Source organism: Gadus chalcogrammus, chromosome 9 (genome assembly GCF_026213295.1).
Source record: "Gadus chalcogrammus isolate NIFS_2021 chromosome 9, NIFS_Gcha_1.0, whole genome shotgun sequence".
In the NCBI taxonomy this organism is placed as follows: Eukaryota; Metazoa; Chordata; class Actinopteri; order Gadiformes; family Gadidae; genus Gadus; species Gadus chalcogrammus.
The window spans coordinates 14,380,028-14,403,419 of NC_079420.1; the positions used below are offsets into that span (position 1 = coordinate 14,380,028).

At 49.5% G+C, this 23,392-nt stretch overlaps 1 protein-coding gene across 1 annotated transcript; it reads right to left on the minus strand.

The window, feature by feature from the left end:
• Window positions 1-3,301: 3,301 nt before the first annotated feature.
• tshz3a (teashirt zinc finger homeobox 3a) lies at window positions 3,302-22,870 on the minus strand. Its single transcript, XM_056599286.1, has 2 exons — window positions 22,497-22,870; window positions 3,302-7,940 (listed from the first exon to the last, which is right to left on the minus strand). The coding sequence occupies exons 1-2, from the start codon at window positions 22,534-22,536 to the stop codon at window positions 4,621-4,623; spliced, it is 3,360 nt and encodes a 1,119-aa protein (XP_056455261.1). The 5' UTR covers window positions 22,537-22,870; the 3' UTR covers window positions 3,302-4,620.
• Window positions 22,871-23,392: the final 522 nt, after the last annotated feature.

Genomic DNA, 23,392 nt, shown 5'->3' on the forward strand with positions numbered 1-23,392 from the left:
CGTGTTTGGGAATCAGGCCTTCTTAAACGCATCTCTCTCTCTCTCTCTCTGCCTCTCTCTCTCTCTCTCTCTCTCTCTGCCTCTGTCTGTCTCTCTCTCTCTCTCTCTCTCTCTCTCTCTCTCTCTCTCTCTCTCTCTCTCTCTCTCTCTCTCTCTCTCTCTCTCTCGCTCTCCCTCTCTCTCTCTCTCTCTCTCTAGCGGCCTCTCTCTCTCTCTCTCTCTAGCGGCCTCCCTCTCTCTCCCTCTCTCTGCCTCTCTCTCGCTCCCTCAATCTCCTTCCCAAATCCCCCATGACTGTCCCCCACACTCAACCTTCTCTGTATTTTTCTGAAGGAAAAGGTTTCACGCCGTCTCCTTCAGCTCAAGTTAATGGACTTTGACAAATGACAATCACGTACAGCGAATCCAAACAACACAAGCGCAACAATGGCTGGATTCTCCCCGAGCTGGTTCCCCCCCTGAACAGTGGCGGAGAGAGACGGCGGGCCCGGGTTCTGATGGTGGAGCGTGGTCTCAGTTCAGCCGGCGAGAATTCTTTGCATCTGTCAGGAGACATCACGTCATCTTTGAAAGGGAGGAATGCAAACGCAAGACAATGCTGAGTACAATGTCTCCTAAACCCTATAGGCACACAACGCCTCACTTTTTAGTCCAACCACCAAGTCCAACCACCAAGTCCTTATATAGATATTGCGGATAATAAAATACCAGGTTATTGGTTGGGCAACACATATTAATACTGCTACTAGTTTGGTACACAGTAAAGCATCAAGGTACCAGAGGGGGTTGTATGTTTAGAAAACGATATTACTCACAATAAAGATGGAGGTGGTGGTGGGTGGGTCGGTTGGAATGAGGGTCTTCATCATTGTCTTCCCAGGACATCAAACAGCACTGTAGCGCAGCGGCGGCGGCCATTTTCTATACACAGTCTGTGCTTGGCCGTGTGGGTGTGTGTATGTCTGCGTGTGTGCGTGAGGGTGTGTGAGAGTGTGTGTGTGTGTGTGTGTGGGGCCGCTGTCAGCCACCGCTGTGTGTGATGGCTCTGATGGGCTTGAAGCTCATCACTCTGTCAGGCCCGGCTCGCCTTTCATTAGTCCGGGCCGCTCCATCCGCCACACTCACACAAATCACATTGACATCCAAAAGTCGTCAGATCCACGGAGCAATTTAACTGATATTCATTAGAGGGGTGACATGAGTTGATGGGGAAGTGGGGGGGGGGGGGGTGTAGGGATATTGGGAGGAGAGAGGGAGGCAGGGGGTCGAGGAGGAGAAGGTGGTGGTGGTGGGGTTATTCTCCTCCTATCCCTCTCCTCTTGTCCTGTCCGCCTGCTTTCTTCTGCTCTTTGCTCAGCTGACTTTGTTCTGTTTTTTTCTCCTCAATTGAGGAGTGGTTCCGAGTATCGCTGCTCTACTTTGCTCTCGAGGATTTTTGCTGGAGACACAAGAACAACGGACGACCGATCTAATCTCCTCTTTATTATCTCGGTAAAAACAACAATCTCGAGGAGTCCTATTTCGTTCTCTCCCCCCCCCCCCACCCTCCATTCTAAATAATTGGCTACAGTATTCCGAGCCTCCTTCTCCTGCCCCTGCTCTCCTCTGGCCGTGTCTATAAAGCTCATTCAAGCAGAAGTCCAATCATTTAGGCCTCTCCCTACAGCCCCTCATTAACCCCCAAAGTGTCAACCATCTCATTAACACCCCCTCCCCTCCCCCCTCTGCCGGGCTCCATCACTAGGAAACCGTTGCTTCCAAACGCACAACACAAGAAGAAGAAAGGGCCAAGCAGCAGCAGAAGCAGCAGCAGAAGAAGAAGAAAACAACAACAACCTCTCAATGGCCGTTAAGGCGGCTCTGAGAAAGAAAGAGGGGCATATATGTCTCCGGACTCAATGAGGTCCAGGGACACTCCAGACATTCAGGGGCGGGGGGGTATGAAAAAGGTTCTGGGCATTATCATGGGCTAGCGGTCCGAATCTAGACGTCTTTCAATTATCACCCTTTGTTAAAGGCTTTATTCTGCTTGTCACACGTGAGTCATCGCTAGGTTCTGGCAAAAGCGTTTGCGCCAATGTATCCTAAACGACGGAGGGCCTGGAGCGAGTCTCTGGCGGTAATGAGTTTGTGTGAGAAGACGGGGTCAGGACACAGTGTGTGTGTGTGTGTTAATTAATCTGTTCCCGGGTGGGAGGAACTGAAGCGAGATGATGAGATTTAAGAGAGTAAATGGGTGCGCTGCTCTCGAGCTGTCCTCCACTGAGTGAGTGAGCAGGGTTAGAGGCTGGGCAAATGGCCGTTTCCATAGCAACCCCCGGATAACTTGAGAGCCCCCGAGTCACTCAGTCAGTCAGTCATGACAAGCTGGCCCAAGGAACATTAAACACAAAGAACATGGTGTCCCCGGGCGTGTTTAGATAAGACAAATGTATACGATAGCCTTTTTCATGTACATGCACGGGTGTTTGCATGTGTTTGGGAGGAGCCTAAACAACCAGCAGCACGATCCCGTTTCAAAACATCTTCTTTGATTCATTATGAATGATCATTAATATTAAATTCTTGCCTTAACACAGAACGGATTTGTTCCATGTTAACTGTAGAACATAGAACTGATTTGTGTTCCCTGCTATAACTGCAGTCTGCCTCCTCGTCACCTGCCAGCCACACTGTTAAGATTCAAAGGCCCGCACGGAGCGAATAACATCTGTCCATGTTTCAGTCAGCTTGTCTCATTGCGCTCGTATAAGATTTGCCTTCGTTTTTTTTATTTGCATTTTTTTTTTTATTTCTTCCATCGGACAGCCTTGCAGTCCAGGTGGGATCCGAAGCTGCTGTCTGTGCCCAGGGCTCCTGGTGGCATCCCAGCCCCCTGTGGTAATCAGCCCACTACCTGCTGTTGCAGCAGAAGCCTCCTCCTCCTCCCTCCCTCCCTCCCTCCCTCCCTGCCTCCATCCCTCCCTCCCTCCCTGCCTCCATCCCTCCCTCCCTCCCTCCCCCCTCCTCTTTCTCTGGTGGCTCGTTTCAGTAACATCTGGCTGTTTACATGCAGTACACACCACCTGCCAGACGGCATATACAGGCAGCGGGGAACCGTGCTACCGCGGTAACAATGCGCCAACAATTACGGAGATCACAGAGAATATACACGTACGGGCGACACTGCACTTGTCGGGGTCAGCAGCGTTTGTGGGGTGCAGACATAATCTAGGGGTTAATTACTGTGATGCATGTAAATGCCTGCCGTTTGTTTCATAGGATTTCGTGGTTTACCTTTACAAGAGGGAGGGGAGTCGATTTTAAAAGAGCTTGGTTTATGGGTTTTTCCCTCCCTAATGTTGTATGGTTTCTGTTGAGGTGGAGATGTATTTTGATCAGCATTAGAACAAAGGTTTGTTCATTTTAAAACAAACCATTGCTAGAGATATTTATTTCACCAGAGCTAGAGATATTTAAGGTATCCATAAAAATATATTCTTGTGTTATGCGCCATTGTGATCATTTTAAACCCAGTGGAGGATAATCAATCTGCTCTGAGCATGTGCCAATTGAATTATTATTTTCTGGATAAAACAGCAAACTCACAATCTGTCTGGCCTATCTTCCTAAAAACAGCACAAACCACTATATATGTACTCTGAGCACATTTTTTAAACTAATGAATATAAAATACAACACAGAAGCTTGATGCAGCAGTTAAGTCCATTTAATCATAGAAGCACAAGGCATTAACATATTTGTATTCTATTTTATCAAATAACATTTATAAAACTATTGTGCAAAACAATGTCATTTTTGTCTTCTTCAAAGGCTCTGCACCAGTGGATAGTCATAGTCCTTTTAAATTAGGAAATATAACAAGTATGCATAAATTGAACAGCAAGTTGTAAGCTTATATACTGTATGTACATTTTACAGAGACCCAGATACACTGCCCCTTACTAAATGTTAAAGAATGAGGCAGCCTTTACAATCAACAAGAAAATGAAATGCTATACAAAGTAAACTATATAGACAGGTGATTAAATTATCTTGCTGTCTGGCAGATCCTTCTTAAGAGCTTTCCCAGGCATTTGAATGTTCTTTTAAGTGTCAAAATGTTAAATTCAAATACCAAGGACATTTAATAATGTGGACAAGACTATAAAAAAACATTTGCAGTGAACCTTGATTTTACATGCAGACTATCAGCAAATAAAAAAAAATACACAAAATCTTTTAAATAAATACGTTTACTCGATATCAAGAAACTAGTCAACCTTCTAGTCAAAACAGTCGCCATTATCGTCAAGTTTTTTGTCCTCTTTGTCTTCCCCTACCAATGGTGTACAAAGCAACGGAGATAAAAAACACTGGTGATATAATGCCATCCAGGCGGAATATATCCTTAACCCATACATTGAAATGATGACACAGATGTGAAATGTGTAATGAAAGTAGAGAAAGTAAAAGTTGAAATAGGCCAATGGATATAAACACCTTGTGCTAAATAGTTCATGGTGTTGTGCATTTTCATACAATAATCTGTAGGGTGGGTGGGTGGTGGTTGGGGGTTGGGGGGTGTTGCTTGCCAGTAATTCTACATATATGTCATGTACTTTGAAAGCTGAATGTAAATTAGTGTTTCTCTAGCTCACACACATATAGCAGATGGTCCTCTGGGGACTTCCCATGGCTCTTGCTGAGGTGGAGCTTGATAGCGTGCTTACTGGCAAATTTACGGATACAGAGCTGGCAATGGTACACTGTCCCATTACTACTGCTGTCATCCAGTGATTGGGGAGGGATGAAAGACTCCATGGGCAAGAGTTTTTCCGTCAGAGCCTGGGAGTCCCTAACAGTCTGTTTGGGGGACATCTTGGCGAGGTCTTTGATTCTAAAACCCAAGTGAGCCTCCAAATGACATATATATGCTGCTGGGGTACGGATCTGTGAGGCGCAGTCGCCGCAGTAGAACACCGGCTGCCCTGAATCCAGGTTTTTCAGGAACTTGGTTCTGCCAGTTCTTCTCAGCTGGTATTTGACATTAGCCAGCCAGTGGCTGATAGTAGTCATCGATAGGCCTGTGAAACGGGAAACATGCATCCTCTCCTGTGGGCTTAGGTCATTGATGAGGTACTTCCCCTCTGCGGTCTGTTTCAGGCTGGACGCAAACTGGGCCTGTAGGAGGAGCAGGTGCTGGGGATTCCAGTTGGAATGTCGGCCTTTGCGCTTGTGGCCGTGCAGAGCCCCCTCCGCATCCTCTGCGGTGGAGCCCACGACCGGACCCCTGTCCGGGATCCGTGACCTTGACGGTGGCTTAGCCACATCCTGGGACTGCGTCAGGTTTCTCAGCATGTCGGAGATGTCGGACAAGGCGTTCTCGTGTAGAGGGCTGCTGGATGTGTAAGGAGACACCACTGTTAGCTTAGCAGGGGTAACTATTGAGCATGGGGAGATGGAAGAGGCGGCTGAACATGGGGTCAGAGGGGTGGAACCCAGGGAGCTGTTTCTGTCATTTTTGCCTTTCGTCAGATCCATTGGTTGGTCGTCACTGGGCTTGGAAATGCTACGGTCCACAATGGATTCAGGCTTTTTGGGCTGGGTTTGGGGAGCTGCCACAGCAGCCCTTTCAGCCATGCTCTGGCTCAGCCTGGAGAGGAGGCTCAGTGGATCTTGGTTCGACAGCGAGGGCTTGGCCGCCTTGCCCAAGTGAATGTTCATCACAGACTGAAGTGCACTTAGAGGGTTGACGAATGGCTGTTCTGGGGGAGGATGACCAGTGATAATGGTAGTGCTGCTGTTCAGGGCGGGTGCCGGTGGAGACGTCACGGTCGCGTCCCGCTTGGGTTCGGTTGCCGGGGAGGCACGGTCGTCGTAGCTTCCCTTTTCACTGTTTGCTGGAGTTACCGACCTCCAGTCGTGAGGCAAGTCAGCTCCCACTCCCTTTGTGGACTCTGCTGTTTCACTGCTGCAGGGAGAGAGCCGCAGCTCTGTCTTCGGGGAGGACCTTCTCACCCTCTGCTCCACTTTGGCCACTTTCTCGCTGACCTTTTTAACCAGCTCTTCCATGGCCTGGAAGTTGTTATTAGGGAGGGGGGAGGACTGGGTTGAGGGTGGAGAAATTAGAGGCTGGTTCTTCGCTAGGGAGGAGAGGGTTCCTTCCCCGGTGAACATATACTTCATCAGGGTGCTCTTGTCAGTGTTGACATGGGCGAGTTTAAGGGCATTGGGGAACTGGTAGGCTGCATGGATGCTAGGGTAGCCTCCCCAGCTAGGGTTACCACTCTGGGCCTTGTTAATCGCAGTTGTTACAGTGTTTTCTAGGGACTTGAGGATGTCTAACCCCCCCTTGGGACTTCCTTTGAGATCCTCCTCAGTGAGATAATTATATTTAGTGATGTCAAACTTTTCCTCTTTCTCTCCGTCAAAATCCTTCTCCTCCCTAATTGACTCTTTCTCATTTATGATAGGTTCATCAGTGGTGCACTCTTCTTCTACCTCCTCCTTCTTGATCTCTTTGAGAGGAGGGGGGGAGGCGGCAGGGGAAGTGGCAGCAGTCGTGGGTGGGGGAGGGGAAAAGGTGGAAGGTGCCAGTGGGACCGACTGCACCCTTTCCTCTGTTGGGGTGGCAATTCTAGCTGGGCTAGGGGAGGTGGACTCTGCAAAAGGCTTGGCTCTCTTGCCAACCGAGTTAGTCACCCTCAAGAAGTGACCGGTCACCATCATATGTGACCGCAGCTCTTGCAGTGTGTTATGGGAGCTGCCACACTCCATGCACTTGAGGATCTGGGCCTTGTTAGACTCAAACTGCCAAGCATAGCTGGCACCGTTTTGGTGTCCGTGGCGGTTATTGGTGTTAGTGTAAGGGGAGGCCCTCTGCGTTGATTCGCTGTGATCCGCCTGTGAGTGCTTTCCTTTCGGGGTTCCTTCTCTAGACCGTGGGGCTGCAGTGAGATCCAACCCCACGTATCCCCTTTTCTTTGAGGAGATTATTTTGGCTGCCACAGGGGCCACAGGCTCCTTGAGAGGCACTTTCTGGTAGTGTTTGGTCTTGATCATATGGACACTGAGGTCCTGGAGGGACTCAAACGAATGGCCGCAGTACATACACTTCAGGACCTTCTGGGCGTCCTCCTTGCCTTCCATTTCCAGTAGGGAACGCTTACGGGGCTTGGACCAACGCTTTGAACCGTTCCCAGCCCGGTCGTGGTTGTCGTCGCGGTAGTGGCCAGTGTCGTTCATGTGCACCGTCAGATCCACCAGGGTGTCGTACGCAGCGCTGCAGCCCTTACAGCGGAACTTACTGGCCCCTGTGAAGATGGAACCAAACAGCCTGGGGTTCTGTCTGTGCAGTTGGACCGTGCTGAACAGGCTGCCTTCAGAGCCTTGGGCTGGGATGCGGCTCTGCAGAGTGTTCTGCTGAAGTGTTTTGGCTATGGCGCTTTGGTGCCAATCATAGCTGTTACTGCTGCAACTGCTGCTGCTACTGGTGCTGTTGCTACGAGACTGCTTCTCCACGGGAACCGTGGGCGGCGCCTGGGTCGGCGTGGGGACAAAGTTCAGGGGTGACCACAGGGAGCTGGTCAGGAAACTTGAATAGATGGCCTTCATTTGCTCCAGAGTGTCCATGCCGATCACAGGAGGCAGCGACAGCGGCGCCGCTCCATTGGTGGACGCCACCACCGGGCTGCTCTCGGCCTTAATGGAGGGGCTTTCAAAGTCTGAGAGACGGTCGCTGGCTTCGCTCACGTGCGAGTCGCTGTCCATCTCGGGAACAGAGTACTCCGCGGTCCCGACTGATTCATGGTCACACCCCGGCTCTTTAGTCGCCTCCCTGCCATGTTCGACCAAGTCATCAGTCACAGGGGGGTCACCCCGGGGGGCCGGAACCGGGCCCTCCGCCTTCCCCTCCTCGTCACCTGCAGCGGGCTCAGGTCCATCCTCGGGAGAATAGGCTGCGAGAAAAACGGGAGACAAAGAGTAGAAAAGGAGGAGATGAGTTCAATCGCAGGCGGTGAACACAGTACGTTAGAATAACTGGAGAAAAGTTTCCCTGCTATGTGTGCCTGAGGACTCCCAGGGACAAATGAGCCATCTGTGTGGGAGCCTTTAAAGCCGAGCTGAGAAATTACAGTCATCCCATTTCACCTCATCAACCATTGAGGTGTTATTTTCCTCCAGGCGAGTCTGTATTTATATACTACCCCAGCCACACGGAACTTATGCCTTCTCTACTTTCACTCCTTCTATTGCAGGGAAACAAAAAAGAAATATCTTGGCAAAAACATAATGCGCCATTTTATTTATCTCAGGGCGCAACAGCTTGAAATGAAAACTAAATCTGAAATTAATGAAGCCCAATCTCGCTGTGGCATTCTCCTCTGGGGTAATAAATGAGTTGGATCAACCCCCATCTGTCAGTTAATATGTCTGATGCTTCTTCATCAGCCTCTTCTCTGGGTTTGCACACTGTGCACACCCGCAAACACACACACACAAGCACGCACACACACACACAAACACACACACACACACACACACACACAAACACACACACCCACACACACACACACGTGCAAACACATAAATACACACACACACACAAACATACAGGCACGCACGCTTGCATATGCAGACACAGTGATGTGATGTCACTTTTTAAAAGGAGAAGATGTCAGACAACTTAGAGTAGACAAGGATAGAAGACCAAAATATTCACATGTTGGATAGATGTCCCCCAGCCAAACAGAAATATATCCATGGCTCGTATCATTCAAAGCTGCTGCAAAACTGGTGCTTGATGTCATGTAAATACTTCACTTTAGGCACTGAGCACACCCCGTCGCGTCAACATAAACAGAGTAATGAATGAATGAATTGAATCGTTCAGAGTTAAGGGGGATTAAAAGAGTGGGACAAATATACTGAGTGAATAAGAAGGTGTGTGTGACCTGCATGCGTGTGTGTGTGTGTGTGTGTGTGTGTGTGTGTGTGTGTGTGTTTGTGTGTGTGTGTGGGGGGGGGGGGGGGTCAGAGAGGGGGTTTTGAACCACATAAGCAACCTGTCACTTTGCATGTGGGCAATCTACAGCTCACCTCAAGACAAGCATGCGTTCTTGTGTGTGTGTGTGTGTGTGTTCTGTGTGATTGTGTGTGTGTTATTCACACACGTTCTACTGTGTGTGTGTGAGCTGTGAAAATGTCCTGCTGGGCCATGCCTGGTTCTGACTCATCTCAGAAGGATAATGTGCCACCCCCACCCCCCCAGCCACCACCACCACCACCAGCCTTCAACCACAACCCCCCCTACCCTCTGAACGGTGACAGTCTCCCGACTCGACAGGCCCATCCCCGGGACCCTGCACACACACACACACACACACACACACACACACACACACACACACACACACACACACACACACACACACACACACACACACACACACACACACACACACACACACACACACACACACACACACACACACACACACACACACACACACACACACACGTCGACCCGCCCACCCACACGGTTCACCGGGACCCCCTTGTGTACAGTGGGGGGGGGGGTGTCGCCTCTCCATTCCAGACACTTCCCCCTCTATATGGGAGAACACAACCAAAACCCATTATAGGAGGATCAAACAAACAAACCAGCTCTCTAAACCCAGGAGGTGGGGCTCTTACGAAAATGCCATGAGCCGGAGTGTGAGGTGTGAGTGCATGTCGACGGCTTGTGTTAGAACGTGGGGCCCACACCGTTCAAAACCTAATCGCGCACACAAACAAACAAACAAACTATAAATGCGCTCATAGAAATGCAGGCGCACTCACGAAACCAACGACCACACGCACACAAACATTCACACGCACACATATACCCCCACAGACACACACACACACATACACACATATATATCCACAGACACACACAGACACACACACAGACATCCAGTCTAAACAGAAATGTCATAGCTGAAATAGCTCCCATTTCCAGTGCTAACAGCCAATCTCCAGGCGGCGGCGTGGCGGCGCGGCTCTGATTTGGGCCCCGGGGCCAGCGGCAGCAGGCCGGCCCGCTGAGAGGCCAGGCCTAATGGAGACCTGGCAGGTGCGGCCCCGGTCTCCGACCTCCCGGAGATTTGGTTTGTCACCGGGTATCCATTACCTGCCATTCTCCGCTGATGGGGCCCGACAGCCCTGATCAAAAGATGTCGCCGGGGCCCCCAGCGCTGCTTGGCAGTCCGTGGCATGTCGTTTGTAAAAGGAGGGGGGCCGAGCCGGGTGTAAATAAAATGACATGATCACTTCGCCGGACCCTCATGTCCCGGACACAATTATGATAATGTGGACGTGGATGGCGGGGTAGGGCAGGGGGGGGGGGGGGGGGGTAGATATCGCTCACGGCTTGGAGAAACCGGCAAGGGGGGGGGGGGGCTGAAGTATATCACACGACACACCCCCTCCTCCTCCTGCTCCTCTCTAAATCCCCTTTCTCTTTGCTGCTCGCTGCCCGGCGTGTTCCTGGCTTTCTGTGTTTTTTGGAGATGGCGTCTCTAAAGCGTGATGCGTGCTGTCAGGCGGAGGCGCCGGCCAGCGCGTTAACATCTTGACCAGCTGGTTCGCTGACGTCCCATCCAATCAGCTGAGCCCTCGCCCCCTCCCCCCCCTCCCCCCCTTGCCAGGGCCACTTTACTCTTCTCATCAGGAGTTCGGGCATACCGAGTACTTCACCTTAAGTTGTCAAACAACTACCGGGCTCATCCCATTTCACTGCACACTATCACTATTCTTTAAATCGTCAAAGATCTCTCTCCCTCCCTCTCTCTCCCTCTCTCTCCCTCTCTCTCTCTCTCTCTCCCTCTCTCCCTCTCTCTCTCTCGCTCCCTCGCTCCCTTGTCCCCGTTGGTACATTTATAGCACCGTCCCCATAGGTTATTGTTCATTTGTTGTTAAGGCCTGATGATGTGAAATGGCGAAAGCCTGTGTGTGTGTGTGTGTGTGTGTGGTGTGTGTGGTGTGTGTGTGTGTGTGTGTGTGTGTTGTGTGTGTGTGTGTGTGTGTGTGTGTGTGTGTGAGGGGGAGAGATAGAGAGGGAAGTGGAGGAGGAGAGATTGAGATAGCAAGGGAGGTCTTAGAGAACTGGCTATAAAAACCCGGAGAGTGCAGTGGTGCTCCCAGGCAATTTAAAATGCAAAACAAAAACCATTATGTCTGAGGACTATCTGTTAATTTAATCCCCAATGACTGATAATCCATCACACAAGGCGACAACCACATCCAATTATTCTCCCAGGCTTGACTGACAACAGAGGTGATTTATCAAGCTAATAAAAGGTGAAGGCAGCATAGAGGCTCATTCAGAGACAGAAAAAAACAAAAATGGAATAAAACACTAGATGCAGTCATCGCTAATATCCAGACATAAACTGTACGGCCAGTGCATGCATTTTCCGGATGTGTGTGTGTGTGTGTGTGTGTGTGTGTGTGTGTGTGTGTGTGTGTGCGCGCTCGCGCGCGCGTGTGCGCGCGTGTGTACGGTCAGATTAATGCGTATTGTAATGATAAAATGTGACAATGCCATGTGGGGGAAAGACAAGTATCATTAGGTTCCGTGAATGAATACTGAGCTGTGGAAGCAAATGCATTTGTGTGTGTGTGGGGGTGTACCATGTTAGTCTACACACACTGCCACTGCCACAAACACACACACATACACACACACACACACACACACACCACATCAACACAAATTCCACTTAAGTGTGCAGATTCAAACACTACACCCGAATCCCACTGCCACATCACACACACACACACACACACACACACACACACACACACACACACACAACACACACACACACACACACACACACACACACACACACACACACACACACACACACACACACACACACACGCACACACACGCACGCACGCACGCACGCACGCAGGCAGGCAGGCAGGCAGGCGATGAAGAAAGACAGTGATATCTTGGCATGCAGAAGGCATTCCTGCCGAGTATCATTTTCATAAACATAAGGGGCGCAGACGAGAGGAAGAGCTCCTGTGATAGAGCACTGCGGCAGCTCTGCTGTGGCCATCAGGAGCAGCAGACACAGAGACGCGCTGGGGGCGGGGCAGGGTGATTAAGCAGGAAGGTGCTCTACTTCCTGTTAAGATAAGGACCCTCGCTGATCACCCCCCATTCGCGTTTTCCTCCATTTTTTTTTCACGCCGTGCTTGGCTTTATCTGTCTTTGGAGTGTTGTTGAAACCAGAGCAGAGCGATACCACAAAATGGGTTGTTGGGATATTTATAATCAATCACAGTTTAAACTTGTGAAAACGCAATTCGGTGTTGAGGAATTCAACCAGGTGTTGTTACACTCAATTCTATGATCATTTATACGGTAAAAGAGAAATATTTCTATCAGTATTTTATTTTAATATGTCCTTATAGTCCCTGAAAATGTTTTTTTAAGTCAATTTCAACCAACATTATTCAATGTTATTTTATGACAACATGCTCATATTGTTGCAGATATGATGAAAGGACCCTTACTGATAATATATTTTTTGAGCATCACTTCTTCCCAGCTCAGAAAATATATTTTATTTTTGATGCTATGGCAAAGCACAGAAATGTAATAATATTGAACATATCCAATAAAAATATTTTACAATCTACTGCCTCTGATAGCACCAAGTGTACCATCTACATTTCAATTAATTTATTTGTTGAGTGTAGTGTAAATCACTCATCTAAATGCAGACTTTTCCCCACCGTTCAAAGCTGCCGATACCGTACTTGCTACTAAATATTAATGAAGTTAGCGCTCAGCCGAGAGATGAAAGGAGTGTATGTTGGCAGACTCACCACACCGTCACTGTAAAATAAAATAATATAAAAGCATGCTTTGCTTGACGCAGTAACAAACACAAGTTGTTGTTGTTTACACAAGTGAACGTGTGAATGTGTTGGAGGCTATCATGGACTACGCAGGATATGGCAGTCATCTTGTTAACAACTTGGTGTGCATATGCCCAGATGACTGTACTGTAAACACGGTGAGCCCAGCCAAGAGGCAGGAAGCAGCGTGTCACGGTGGTCCCGTTAAACGTGAAAGAGAAAAGGCTTTGGGCATTTTATTTTTGAACACTCAAATGTGGGTGTACTTTGTAACGTGTACTAGAAAAATGCTAATCGCTGAGGAAGCTAGCTTCAGCCGTGGAACAAAGGTGACAAGATCAGGTGGCCAGGGGTCGACCAAACTATTCTCAAGTCTGAGAGAGCGAGAGTGACAGAGCGAGCGCGAGCGCGAGCGAGAGAGAGAGAGAGAGAGAGAGAGAGAGAGAGAAAGAGAGAGAGAGAGAGAGAGAGAATTGAAAGATCAGGGAGTGGGGGAGACGAGGGGCTGAGGTAGAAGGAGAGAAAATATGTGTCACAACATGACGCGGGCTTCTTTTTCCAGACATGTACAGTACTTCAACTGGGCCCTGACGCCCTTAAACCAACACAGGCCCCTCAGTGGGGGGGCTCTCACCGACAGGAAACGGCCCCCCTAACAACTACGGACCAGGAAGTCACCTCAGCCTGCATCAAAAAAATAAATAACCTCACAATGCGCCGAGCTCAACTCCCTCTCAAGTTCCCCAGCAGCTGAGAACTCTTTAAATAGATTAGAATAATTTCATTCAGACAACAGCCTCATTCTGTCAAAATACTTGCAGATCAGTGAAGTACCTGCTTTTCCTCAGTAAGAAAAAATAACATTGTCAAACTAATGCACTCAATCAAACTCAGGATTGCTCTAGTTTCTCTTTGATCCTTTCAGCCCTCTTGCTCCGAGTCCCACGCAGAACTATGTAACAGGTAATCACTGCTCATTAAAGAATTAACTAGAGCTGACGTCAAGTCAATTTTTTTTTAAATACAAATCGAAGGATGGGGGGCAGATTTCGGGCTCTTATACCCAGAGCTAATACACAAGCTGCTTGCTAGCCTGGTGTTTGTATGTGTTATACCCCCAACCCCCCCCCCCCCCCCCCCCCCCCCCGTTGGCATTGTGAATACATTATGTCCGCCGATTGTAGTGCAGGATGTGTGCTGAGAGGGATGAGAAAAACAGACATCGTTCACACTGTAGGTGAGTTGGTGGTGGACCTAAATATACATCGGGTACATAAGACCGCATGTGTGCATGTAAACACGCCGTCTTCACAAAGCCTTCCCCGCCGCGGAGCTAGCGTTGCTGTGCCGTATTATAATAGGACCTCAGAGAGCCAGCTGAACACACAGACCACCGGGCCCCGGACAGTCACTTGTTTATCCCTCGTGAAATCCAACCCCACCCGAAAAAAAACAAAACAAAAAAGATCCCATGAAAAGGTTCCTCTTCGGCCGTCCTACCTAAACACTTGTCAGACGAGAGGGACAACAAGCGAGACAGCCCCCGTTCCTGACCGAGGAAGCTCTGGGCGCTTGGCACGGCCACAATAACTAAGGAGAGAGAAAGGAGAGGGGCACAACCTGAGAACAAACAGGGAGAAGGAGCGTACACACAGGTGCCAAGCCAAGGGCAGGGACAGGGAGGGAGGGAGGGAGGGAGGGAGGGAGGGAGGGAGGGAGGCGAGGAGGAGGGAGGCGAGGGAGGGAGGCGAGGGAGGGAGGGAGGCGAGGGCACTTTCCATGGGAAGGCAGTGTTCTGGTCCCACCATGCACACCAAGCTGTCTTACACACCCCGCCACCTATCTCCCTCCCTGGCTATCACACACAGTGTTTGGCTATCCCTCCCTCTCTGTCTCTCTCTCTCAGTCTCTATCTTTCTTTCTCTCTCTCTCTCTGTCTCTCTCTTTCTCTCTCTCTCTCTCGGTCTCTCTCTTTCTTTCTCTCTCCCTCGGTCTCTCTCTCTGTCTCTCTCTCTTGGTCAATGTCTCTCAGTCTCACTCCTCTCGGTCTCTAGGTCTCTCTCTCGCTCTGTCTCTCTCCCACTGCAGTCCTCAATATCATGGATCATATATTTTAACTGCTCTTTGTCCACTGGCCCCTGTTTAAACCCAGCAGGGGCTCGACATCCTAGAGAGACTGTAATACTTGTGTACTCGCAACCCCTGGGGTCTGAAGAGCAGGGTGTTGGTTTGGATTCTGCAACCCAGACACAGACTTTGGTTGTGTGTATGTGTGTGTGTATGTCTGTGTGTGTGTGTATATATGTGTCTGGTATGGTGGTTTGTGAGAGGGGGGGGGTGGGTGGGGCAAACCCGACCCCTCTCACAACAAACAGCTGCTGCCATGATTGCCTAGCAACGAGGAGGTGATGGACACAACCCTGGAAGATGGATGGCTACCATAAATCACAGCAGTGTGTAGGAGGAGGAGGTGAGGAGGAGGAGAGCTAAGGAGTACGAGGAGAGGACAAAAGCACAAACAACCTGTTTTCTTCTCTCTCTCCTTTGCAGCACCAGCAATAGTGAACACACAACCGCTGGCCTTGGCTTGACCTCCCACTGTACACTTATTAACTCTTCAGGGGCAGAAGAAAGTAGCAGACAATCATCAGCGGATCCAACAGAGGATATTATAATCTGCACTGTGGTCGCTGTCGCTTTAAGAAGCGGTCGCTTTTGTGTGGCCTTCTTAGAAACGGGGCATCTTAGAATCCGTTTCTCCTTTTATTTGAAACTTTTTGAGAATAATGATGATGACAATAATGACAGACTACGCCTGTCATAAAGCTCCCCCTCCAGGCAAGGCAATCTGGGTAGTGTAGTTGCGGGGATAAACATCCGTGGGCTATCTGATTATGGCCCACTGCTGTGGTGTGCCGGTGTCTAGTAACATTCGGAGAGAGCACTCTGTACCATCCATCACACAGTGAGTGTCTACGTCAAGCTCTCCCCGTCCTGGCTCTCCAGTTACAGCCCTACACGGCTCAGCCTAAATAATATTCCTGGTGATGAATGGCACTATAAGGCCGGTATCCATCATTAATCTGATTTTTAAAGAAGCATCCATCTTGGAGAGAGCCTGTTAGGGCCACGAGAGAGCAGAGTAGCTGGGGTTCATTTAGAGGCCAGCCTGCTGAATGAGTGAAACCTGTCAGCTCTGCTCATCAGGGAGCACGCACACACACACACACACACACACACACACACACACACACACACACACACGAACCACACACCACACAGATATGAACACTACCTAACGCAGAACACACACACACACACACACACACGCTCACAAAGACGAACACACACAAGCACAAACGCACACACACCCACACACACACCCACACACAAGCCCGGACGCACACATACACACAAGCCCAGACGCACACACATGCACCATTAAACATAGACACCATATGGCATCACGCACGCATGCGCTCACTCACTCACACACACACACACGTTGCATGTCATTTGCAGCAAATTTACATAATAGGTACAGAAATATTCATTTCTACCAACACACACACACACGCACACGGTGCTCCCAACAACTTGTATACTCACAAAGCGGGTCTCTCTTCTTCATACAGACATCTTGAGACGTGTCAGGGAAGGAACATTCTGTCACTCATGGAGTCATAACTCATGTAACTCACTCCTCTCTGTGTCATCTGGAGAGAGAGAGGAGAACCTCCCCTCCCAAAAGCCTCTCCTGGAGGGATTCATACAACTCCCCTCTTCCCGTTAAACTCACCTACCCCCCCCCCCCCTATCCTCCTCCGCCTCCCCGACACACACGCACACGCACACACACACACACGTCAAAATGGCATTTGCGTTTTTTCTGGCTTTTCATTCCTCGCCACTAACTCCCACCGCCTCTCCATCTCTCTTCTCCTCCTCTCTTTTATTTTCTGTTTCTCCCTCCGTCTCCTTTCTGTTTTCCATTCACTCCTCCTCCTCTCCCCCCCCCCCCTCTCTCTCTCCCTGTGCTCCCCAGTGTCCTCTCTCTCCCCCATGTGTGTGTGTGTGTGTGTGTGTGTGTGTGTGTGAGTGTGAGAGTGTGTGTGGTGTGTGTGTGTGTGTGTGTGTCTGCTAAAGCCTGTTTGATAAATGACACACGTCAGTGTGTCAGAAGCGAAGGGTGGGTCAGTGATAAATGACTCCGTTGAAAAGGAAATCGGCTCTCTGGCATGGCCGGGGCTATTCTCCTCCCAGGATTGGGTTTCAGGACCCCCGAAGACCGGAGCGCCGGCTCAGTTTCTCTCCCCCCGCCCCCCCTTCCGAAAAGAGCACACGTCCCACCGGGCCCCGGTCTCTCTTACCTCTGGGAGGGAGGAGAAGGAGGAGGAGGAGGGATTCGAGGGAGCTGGCCTGCCCCAATTGTTGCCACGGTGCAGCTGCATCTATCATAACACTAGCGGCAGGGACTATTTTTATAGAAAGCCCCGTGCTACGTGCTAGGTGCTAGGTGCTACGTGCTAAGGGCCTCAGTCCGACAGCAGGGCCTGGCTACTGAGAAGCTCGGGCTAGGGGACACGGACGGAGGGGAAAAGAAGAGGACGGCTAACGCTTTTTTTTATTCTGTTTGTGACAACTACTGCGGCAGTTGAGCGGCCCCTCGACGTCCTACTCCTCTCTCTCTCTCTCGCTCTCTCTCTCTCGCTCTCTCTCTCTCGCTCTCTCTCTCTCTCGCTCTCTCGCTCTCTCTCTCTCTCTCTCCTCTCTCTCTCTCTCCTTACCGCCCCAACCCTATGGCCTGACATCTGCCAAGTGTGTGTTAAAAAAATGAGAGAGGGAGCGAGAGAGAGTGAGAGAGAGAGAGAGAGAGAGAGAGAGAGAGAGAGAGAGAGAGAGAGAGAGAGAGGATGTGTCCCCGCCCCTCACCTCTACTCCCCCCCCCCCTCTCTCTCTCTCTCTCTCTCTCTCTCTCTTACTGGCTGGCTGGCTGGCGGGGTGGCATTGTTATCCTTACACAGGGGCAGGATTTATGGAGTCAGGGCCCTATGGCAAAAACAAAAAGGCATCTGTCAATACCTGCGGGAAACACTCCATCAGCCCCCCCCCACCCCTTGCCCCCCGCCCCCACACACACAGACACAGCCCCTCCTTTCCACCCCTACCGCTGCTCACACACTCATTAGGTATGCACTTATCAGACAAATAGATCACAGACGTGACTCAACCGCACCGAATTCCAGCAAGACGTACACAAGCAACAGGGCCCTGCAAACTAGGCTGACGTGCCCAGCGTGGAGGTTGCCGTGCCGATGCCCACCCATCGGCACCCTATCAGATCCACACCCACTCTACCTTGCTTGAGCTTATTATTGTGCAAAAATGAGGAAGAACACATGTTGGAAAAGCAGACAAACTTCGGATGGCCGATATGGTACATTGGGTATACTCAAGTTATGCGACGTTCGGGTCCTAGCGATTCAATTGGTCGGACTCTTATGACGTCATAGCCTCGAGGCTCTGGACTACATTAGCATTGAATGTGGTTTAGCTTCTGGCTGTTAGCAGGTTAGCTGGCCTAGTCCCCCCCTCAAAAACCCACACTTCCACCGCTTTACAAAGATACAGACCAGGGACCCACAAACATACGGCATCCCATTTCAGTTCAATGGGAGTTGTAACAGCGTATTAACACATGTTTTGCTAATTATAAGGGTACATGTTTACAGTGTATGTTTGTGTACTACATAGGCCCCTTCAGCTTCTGAGGAGGGAAAGCTTTTTAGATCACTGGGAAGCGGGGGAAAACCAGGTTCAGAGGAGTGTGGTGGCGATGAAAGCTTTATAAGAGGAGTCGCTCTTACTGGAAACGCTGGGAATTATGGAATTCTATGCTTGCTATTTCTTTCATCACTTTAACCCAGTAAATCTTACAAGTGCGCGTGTGTGTGGGTGTGTGTGTGAGTGTGTGCAACTGACACACACGTGCGGCCAAACACAAACACACACACCACACACACACCACAACCACAACCACAAACACACACACACACCACACACACAACACACACCACACAACACACACACCACAACACACACCACACACAACACAACACACACACCACCACACCCAACACACCTCCTATTAATTCAATAGGCTTTGCCCATTGGTGTGAGTGAACTGGCATTCAGACACACGTACGCATGCACACAGACATGCACAGACACACAACCGCACACTTACTCACACACCCACACATCTACACGCATGAGTGATAGCTGCCAGTCGGGCATAGCTGACCTGGCAACTATAATCCTGACCCTGCAGAAAGACGAGACCAGTGCTTTGGAGCTCTCTCGCTCACTGTATCTCATCCTCCCTCTATGTATATCTCTCCCACTGTATCACTCTCTCTCTCTCCCTCTGAGAAATGACCATGCTCCTCTACACTAATGCTTGGAGCATTAGACAGTAGTTAAGCAAGAAGCAGAGTGAATTTAAGTATTGCCAGAGAGGAAGGGAGAGAGACAGCGAGAAAGATAGACAGACACACACACTCATAGACTTTCCAAAGATCTCACGCATTCTCCAAAACGATGTGATACTAACAACTGCAAATACACCCACAGTACCAGACCCAACACACAAAAATACCCCCACACATGCACACACACACACACACAAAGCAAACGCTTCTTCGGCCGTAGGTCAGTCTAGATCAGTGGTGTGTTTCCTGTTGAGTCAGCTGAGGCTCACAGCTTTCTTAGGAGGCTCTGAACCCACCGCTCCGGGTCTGGAGGGTATGTGGTCAGTCACAATAATCTCCGGCCGTGACTACATAGCGGGCCCTCATGGCCTGCAGGCTGTGCTACTCCGGCCTCTGTTTACCTAGCCGCATACCTCGCCTCCCATCCGCCCTGACTCTTGGGCCTGACCCCATGCGCTGAAAACAGTTACACTACAATGGGACCGAACGGTGTGGCCGTCACGTGTGAGAACTCGTTGAGAGGTATCAAAGTGCTTAGCCCGTCCTCAAGGGTTGGTGCCCGGCATGGCCCAGAGCTTGTCTTAGCCAATCACAGAGGCTGTCAGGTCTCCATCAGCCTGCTGGCTAATTGTCTCGCACTGCTAATGAAGCAGACAAAACAAGTTTTCTACAGCAGGGTGGGGGGGGGGGGGGGAGATGAGAGAGAGAAGAGAGGAGAGAGAGATAGAGACGAGGGGAGAGAGAGCAAGAGAGAGAGAGATAGGGGAGCTGAAGGGCGGAGCAGAGGAGTGGAAGAAAACAAGTGACTAGGAAGTGGAAGAAAGAGAGGAGGAATGAGAGAAGAAGACAGAGTGTGTGTTTCAGGGAGAATATGATACGGTGGTTGTGATAATGGCGCATGTGTGTGTGTGTGTGTGAGAGTGGGTGGGGGTGAGGGAGTGTATTCTCCTTTTTTTTCCTAACTCTCAAGGTTGCAGTGGGACGACTCCACCGCCCCCCCCCCCCCCCCCCCACACCCCCCCATCCCACACACACACACCCACCCCCAGCAAGTCCCTAATCAAGACCCATCATCTGTCATCCTATTCTTTGCTCTCTCTCTATCACCACGCTCTGTGCTGCAATCAATTCATCATCACCCTTTGTGTGCCACTGAACAGTTGACAACTTTATAACTTGCAGCTGCACACGGGGCTTACTGAAGGGGAGGGAGGGGGGTGGGTGTGGGGGGGCTGGCGGGGAGGGTGAAAAATGAAGGGACCCGGGAGTGGATGAATGAACGAGCGAGGAGGAATTCTGCGTTCGGGAAAACAAGAAGTTGTTTTCTCAAAACACGAGACGATCTGTATTACAGACCCCCCCTTTTATCGCACCGCATCATCGGCAGCCGCGATACAGAGATGCTGGCAGGGGAGGAGAGAAGGAAGGAGGAGGAGACGGAGAGAGAGCCAGCGCAAAGAAAAGGAAAGAGAGCGTGTGAGAGAGAGAGAGATAGAGAGAGAGAGAGAGAGAGAGAGAGAGGAGAGGAGAGAGAGAGAGAGAGAGAGAGAGAGAGAGAGAGAGAGAGAGAGAGAGAGAGAGAGAGAGAGAGAGAGAAAAATAGAGAGAGTGAGAGATGAAAAAATACATCCTCCTCTTCGGTGATCTGAAATCAGAAAGCTTTCAGTCATTCTTTATGTGCTCCCTGCGGCCACTCTGAGCCAGTGAGCATGTACATTAGGCAGGGGCATTCTGATGAAATAAAAGCCCAGGCCCAGCTTATGGCTAAACAGAATGGGAGCACTCACTCAGCCTGTCTCTGATTGACCATTAAAGCCATTGATGAATGGGCCTGTCAGAGGAGAGACAATTAAATCAAACATGAAACAAAGCCGTTGTGACGGCCCAGTCTGACAGAGCAAACCCATTCCTCCCCTCCATTACATAGCACACAGCTCCTTTTACAACCCCTAACCTCCACCCACTCTGACTGGCTGAGTGAGTGTGTGTGTCTGTGTGTTGTTCAGAGTGGACTGAGTGAGGTTGTGCACATGTGAATGTGACATTCTCTCAAAGTGAGTGAGTTTTTCTGTGTGTGTATTGACTGTAGTGTGTGTGTGTGTGTGTGTGTGTGTGTGTGTGTGTGTGTGTGTGTGTGTGTGTGTGTGTGTGTGTGTGTGTGTGTGTGTGTGTGTGAGAGAGAGTTTGTGTGAGTGTGTGTGCGTGTGTGTGTGCGAATCGTATGTGTCATTGCAAAACCACATTATCGCCCCTTTACTTTTTCGTGAGTCACTTGACCACCACACAGGGAAAAAAAGGGGGAAAGAACACAGGACTTTCAAAGTGGTTTAAATCTGACGTCAAGGGTCTGAAGCGCACGGGGGAGTGATTTTCTGATGCAAATCGGGAAGGAACAGATCAAAGCCGGATGACAGCCAATCAATCAACCGTCAAATGAGACATGGCAACTGTCGATTATGGGTTCTTCCAGTCCACGAATTCCCTTTGTCCGGGCTAAAACTGTTTATGTTATCCAAAAATGTAAGAGAGGTAGGCCCTGTTTCGCTATCCCGAGTGCAAAAAAAAGTTATCCGCCAGGATCAAATGTTCACAAAGCTTTGTTGCTTATGGCACGCCTCGGGCGCTCAAAATAGAAAGAGAACATCGTTTTCCCACGCGTTATCCCTGGCTAAATGATCAAGTAGCCTCACGAAAGGGGTAACAATTTGCAAAGTACGCGATGTAAATCGGCAACAATAACTTTGATACCCGAGCCAACTATTCTGTCTTGTCTACTGTAAATGCGACGACCACTTTAATTTAAAAAAAAGCGTAGCGTAGCCTACGTCTTTCAGATCACCATAACGCCTAAAAGTAATTCCTTGACACATGTATTCCACAGGCCTGGACTTTATAGTGTACCGTTTACAGCGGATAGGGAGAGAGACAGCGAGAGAGAGGGAGAGAGAGAGAGAGAGAGACAGGGGAGAGTATCGCTGGAAAAAAACTGGAAACGGAAATGCAGCGGCTGTAAATGAGCTTGTGAAAACAAAGGTATCGTTACATCTGCTCTCTATCCTCTAACGCCTTTAACGTGTTTTCCTCGTGTATAAGGCTTACCTGCTGCACGCTTGGGCGCTTCTTGTTTCCTCCGCGGCATTTTGGATCTCCGTAGAACTCTTTATACCTTCGCAGAACCCGAAAAGGTCCACTACTCAAGATATTACGCCTTCATGTAGACTCTATTTCATCGGAAGTCCGCGGGGAAACTAAAACCATTCTTATGAAATAGTAGCCTAGTCAAAAAGTACGCGAAAATACGGGGTGTACAGGAGATCGCGTGAAATAAACAAGCTATCTCTTCCTTTGTGCGAAATTTGACTGTCACTGATGATAGTCAACAGCAGTGATCGTCCACCTCGGTTCCCTTGTCTCATAGCTTGGCAACAGGCAAAGTTGAGGGATAGCGAGATGATCGCGTCACTCAAAGCCCGATAGTGGCACAACCCACTGCTCCTTTAATCTTTACGTCTCGAAAGGGGCTTGCCACAACCCCAATGCCTTGTCCTGCTTTTTTTAAAATGAGGTCTACTCCTCTGGGAGACGGCATGGCGGGTAAGCCATGGGTCTGTATTCCAGGAGCACGTAAGCTATTATCAGTGTATTACATAGGCTACCCGATACGATGTTTACATATATTTGGCCGCACGTAATATAAAAATATGTTTAAAAAAATGATATTGATTCTACATTAAACAAAATAAATAGGATATATTACATTTTACTAAAACGTAAGGTTCTCAAGGTCAAAGTTTTTATTTTAATCCATTTTATGCAATTTTAAAACAGTTGAACTCTTTGAATAGTATTGCAATGTTTACTATTCATGTAGTGTAAGATAACTTGTATATGATCTAATTTGGCTTTAATCAGTTGTTATAAATTATTTAATATAATTGATGTCCCTGATCAAATTGACATGGTAGAGGTAAATAACTTAAATACAATTTTAATAA

Bases quoted from the DNA above. Each gene is read 5' to 3' on its own strand.
- tshz3a (XM_056599286.1), bottom strand. From the start codon at position 22,536: ATGCCGCGGAGGAAACAAGAAGCGCCCAAGCGTGCAGCAG. The intron at 7,941-22,496 runs GTAAGCCTTATA...TTTTTCTCGCAG, and splicing joins AGCGCCCAAGCGTGCAGCAG to CCTATTCTCCCGAGGATGGA.